The sequence below is a fragment of the Octopus bimaculoides genome, chromosome 15, assembly GCF_001194135.2.
Source record: "Octopus bimaculoides isolate UCB-OBI-ISO-001 chromosome 15, ASM119413v2, whole genome shotgun sequence".
Classification (NCBI taxonomy): domain Eukaryota; kingdom Metazoa; phylum Mollusca; class Cephalopoda; order Octopoda; family Octopodidae; genus Octopus; species Octopus bimaculoides.
The window spans coordinates 53421830-53426782 of record NC_068995.1 but is presented as its reverse complement, the minus strand read 5'-3'; the positions used below and the strand labels follow the sequence as shown (position 1 = coordinate 53426782).

Genomic DNA, 4953 nt, shown 5'->3' with positions numbered 1-4953 from the left:
TGGGGCACAGAAGGTTTTTGCCTTCACATGGCACACCCAGGAAAAGTCACCTTGTAAAATCTCACTTCAAACTATAATATTCAAACAAGGATTTGAACTCCTGTCTGTTGATCATCAAATACAAAGTGCCCTTATGTTTCTTTTTTTCAGCAATGGCTTGTACCTATACACAGTGCCTGTTTACAATTTGAATACAAGAGAGATAACAATTTCATCTTTATTAGAATTAACATTTTTTCTTAAAAAAAATTTTTTTTAAAGTAAGGGGGAGTTTAGAAAATGTCTATTTCACTCACAATATCGGGGGCCAAATAAAGTTTCTTAAGCTGATTATCTGAAGCAACCCAATAACGACCAAGGTCTCCATGAATGGGGCAGTCTGCAGACTGCTGTTCCAGAACATTTAACATGCATTCCTCCACCAAAAACGAGTGCAAAGTCGAATTGACAAGTAGTTTATTAGAGCTGAAAGACAGCAAAAGAAAATTAGAATGCCAGAAAGCAAATAGAATGAGACAGAATATTAAAGAATACAGAAAGAGAAAATTGGAATACCAAAGCCCAAAAAAAAAGGATAAAAATTAAATAAAAGTGTTGTATTCTGAAGGTGAAATGGTTGAGTATAACTAATGAGTTCAACTACCAACTAAGAGATCTTGGTTTCAAATTGACCACTAGAGTCTTTTCTTCTTCTTCTTCTTCTTCAAGGTACTTAACTCTTGTGTGTCATAGTTCAATTAGTTGTTGGAGATTATAATCACCAGATCTGGGAATATCACCTTTGGTAGACTGGTATTCTCTGCAGAAGGAGGTCTATGCTTCGGATGCCTAACAGAATTTATAAGGTAGGAAACTTAAAAGGAATGAGATATTCTTGAGAGCAAGATTCTTATCCTTCATCTGATGTCATTTGCAAAACAGGAATCAGGAAAGTGTCATTTGTCACTGGCTAATGGACAGTCTTAAAATGAAAAGGCAATGAGAAGTAGTCTTTATGCTTCTGATCTATCAGCTATTATCTAATGTTGTTCTTCTGTTCTTCTTTAGCCTCTGGCCATCAAAGGCATTCCTTTACCAAAAGAATTCTCATCATAATCATCTCTTCATTAGTTCCCCCCACCATCCAAGACAATATATGTAGCACTATATTAACCAATGTGTTCCATTTTTTTTAAAGCACAACATACTTTGAGGGAGATTTGGCTACCTTTTTAGTGGAGTGAGCAACTATGTAAAGAATCCATTGTTAATTCAGAGGCTCTTGTTATCATCGTTAGTGTACAATTTAGCTCTCATACAGCAAATCTAAATCATATTATGTAGATGAAGAGGTGAGGTTAGCTTGTTACACAGGTTAAACTGAACAACATGGCAGAATCAAGCCTTCTTTCATAAGTAAAATCTAGAATCTAAAGAAGTTAGTGATGATGTGAGTTGGCAAAAGTTAATCCGTAAAATGAATTACCATTAATTGATTTCCCATGAGAAGTGAAAACAACAATTATTTCAAACACTTGATCTCTAAAGAGAAAGAATATACAGTGGTTGATCTGGAGAGTTTATTAGCTTGCATCTCTTTATTACTCTGTTGTCTATTTGGCAAAGAATATTCCTACTAAGAAGAAGAGCATAAGAACTACTAAGAATACACCGGTTAACCGTATATTCCAAAATGATGATCATGCATAGCAAAGATTATTAATTAGACCAAGCATGGGCAGCCATTTTGAAGAAATAGGCAGCATGAGACATGGGTCATCATCAAGCAGACCACATACCACAAAAAAAAATACAGGGTGATTTTGGTAATTTTCTTTCCATTAGGCGTACCATTCAGAAAAGGTTTGCATGCAGCCTATAGGCCACAGTTTCTCCATGACTTGTTTTTTTTCTTTATAGATTTTTTTTTTCTCAAGCCATTTCACTTCTACAAAGCATATAATGAAATGAAACTGAAAAAAGATCAAATGCAGACAAACAGACAGAAAAGACAAAGAGACAATCAGTGAGAGAGAGATAGAAAGAGAGAAAGGGAGAATCAGATAGTGAGAGACTTACCAGTCTTTAGATTGATCCTCGTCCATATTGTCTAAATTTAGACACAGCTCTGATTGGTTAATCAAGTCATTGACCATAATCCAATTGTCTTTGTTATTGACTTTCTGCTGTTTGTGATGTATGGTGGTCAAGCAGCAAGGACATGGTACAAGCCGACTGACCAGATACTGACCGTGGATGTTCTGAATGAAACGCTGCTCGCCAAGCTCTGGGTACCAGTCCTGCAACAGGTTGTCAACGTGTTCAATGACACGGGCCAGAAGTCTGCAGGACAACTTCTCATTGCGAACTAGAGTAAAGTCGCACACTTTGTTGACATTCTGGCAAAAAAGGCTACAAGAGAAAGCAGATCCTTTTATTTACCATATATAGATGTGTGTGTGTGTGTGTGTATGATATTATTATGGAATTATGGACACATAAACCAATGTTGAATCAAAATATATTGTGTTTATCCATTCCTAAAATGTTCCAGCAGACTCACACAATAACACATATCATTTATTATGTTACAAATAATATTATTACATATTATACATAGCATAGAATGGAATTAAAGAAGACAGATTCTGTATATTTACCAATATTGTTCACTTGAAGTTCTCTGCTGTTCATTTTCTGTTATATCACATTTTTGCTGAGATGTTTTCTTCTGCTGCTCACTGGAAATGTTGTTATAAAAATTTATAGAATATTCATTGCTGGGGAAACAAAGCTCCAGAACGGAAGCTTGTTTTAAGTCTACAATCTCCCACCTCTGTCCCATGTGACACAAGACTGTACAACGTGTAAAGTCACATATGACCCCAGGGGAGTCGACACTGGCTTCTTTCACACTCAGTAACACACAATTCTTGTACACTAGTTCCATTTGTTTCTGCCAGCACCGCCATCGAATTGTCTTCACAATTTCTTTGCGGATAATTGGCAGACACTGGTCACAACAACAATCGATATCAAACAAGTATTCAGCTGTGGTGTATATACATTTGTCTGCCAAAAGTCTTGTAATAACCTGGGGCCAAAATCCACTTGGTATGTACATTAGCTGGTATATTCGGCACATGGAATGGATCGGTTCCAATTTATAAGAATTCAGTTTTGCTTGGGAAGTATCAAAAGAATTTTCTTGTTTATTTTCAAGAACAGGAGACATTTCAACTTTTACAAGATTGTTCTGAGGTAGTGGTTTGGTAGGAAAATTTTCTGGGGGTTTTATACTGATGCTCTCATCAAAGTCCAAATTTGGATTTTCTTCATCACTTTCATCATATTTTAATTTTACCTGATCAAAAAAAAAAAAGAAAATGAAAATAGATTGAAAGAAAATGAGAAATAAAGTAAAGATTTAAATTATTATGGAAGTGCCAACCCCCACTCAGCTCAAAACAATATCTGTGTATAACTCAGAAATCATGATACACAGATATTGCTTTGAGCTGAGTGGGGGTGCTAGATTCCCTTGTTCGAAAATATAAGGACACAGATCGTGCCGTATAGCCAGCTGGAGACGATGGCTCCTGGGGCTAAATTACAGCAACGTTCATCCTAAACTAGGACTGCCATGTTATGTTGGCAAACAATCTTTACTCCGAAGTACTGTTGCTGAATATCTCTCGTTGTGAGATTTAAAAATAGTAATTTTCTAACAAATTAATATGATAGTTATTTCTTCACTGATTTGTTACCATCATTATCGTTTTAACATCCACTTTTCAATAGTCGTGGATTCTCAACTATTAAAAAGGTTGCAAGACACAATGAAAATTTGAGAGGAAATATTACCAGTGAGTGTGTTAAATTGTAAGGCACTAAAAGAGAATGACTCTCCCCAGACACAACAGAAAATACAATAAGGAGGGGAAAACAACTTACCAGAACTTGTTTTTCGCAGGGCACAGTTGGTAGCAAAGATGGGATTAAAAGTTTATCTTTATCAAACTGTAGGGCTAATTCAAACTTACTCAGTAAGTCTAACATATAGCCTTGGGAACCAGAATTTGGACTCTTTGATAAACTCTTATAGAGCAGTCCTAAGTCCTTCATATACATCACACCTGAAACAAAGAATCCAGGAATTGTTTTAGATCAAGAACCAAACCATTTCAAGCATGGCATAGTATGCTATTGTCTGGTATGGTGAAGGGGCATGTGCTATTGCAGAACATCGCTGCATCTACATTATTTACATTTGACGGATATTTGTGCTCATCTTGTTTGTTGTTAACACAACGTTTCGGCTGATATACCCTCCAGCCTTCATCAGGTGTCTTGGGGAAATTTCAAACCTGGGCTCTCATTCTTAAGGTATTTTTCGATGTTATTATTATTATTATTATTATTATTATTATCATTATTATTATTATCCAGGTCACTGTCTGGAATTGAATTTGGAATCTTGGGGTTAACAAGTTTCAACAGACATAAGATGATGACAACAAAGTTGATGGTGATGACAATGATAATGAAGATGATGATGACAATGATGACAGTGATGATGACGACAATAATGATGGTAATGATGATGACAATGATGATGGTGATGATGACGACAACGATAATGAAGATGATGTATAAATCAACGAAAAAAAAAGGTCTACAAACCGTTGACAGCAAATTTGTTTACTTCTCGAATGGTGACCACTTTAGCAAGTTGATCACAAAGCCACTGGGGGTCAAGGAAATACGTATCAGACAGGTTGATATCTTCATAATGACAAAGGACACCTAAAAAATAAATGATTGAAGGACATTTGAAATTCTTCAAAGTAAATCAAAGAAATTATTCTCACATAAACCCAACCCTTGACTTTATTTTTGAATGCCAACTATTGTGTTAGTATGTGAATTTAAACATACAAGTATATATATATATATATATATATATATATATAT

The 4953-nt window shown here is 35.4% G+C and overlaps 1 protein-coding gene across 1 annotated transcript in view; it reads right to left on the bottom strand.

The window, feature by feature from the left end:
* LOC106878164 (leucine-rich repeat serine/threonine-protein kinase 1) overlaps positions 1–4953 on the bottom strand; it is a 97657-nt gene that overhangs the window by 55289 nt on the left and 37415 nt on the right. Inside the window, exons 19-23 of the mRNA XM_052973424.1 lie at positions 4663–4785; positions 3934–4115; positions 2640–3343; positions 2059–2391; positions 293–465 (exon numbers count right to left, since the gene is read on the bottom strand). Of these exons, the coding sequence (XP_052829384.1) occupies positions 293–465; positions 2059–2391; positions 2640–3343; positions 3934–4115; positions 4663–4785 (1515 nt within the window). The remainder of the gene's footprint in view (positions 1–292; positions 466–2058; positions 2392–2639; positions 3344–3933; positions 4116–4662; positions 4786–4953) is intronic.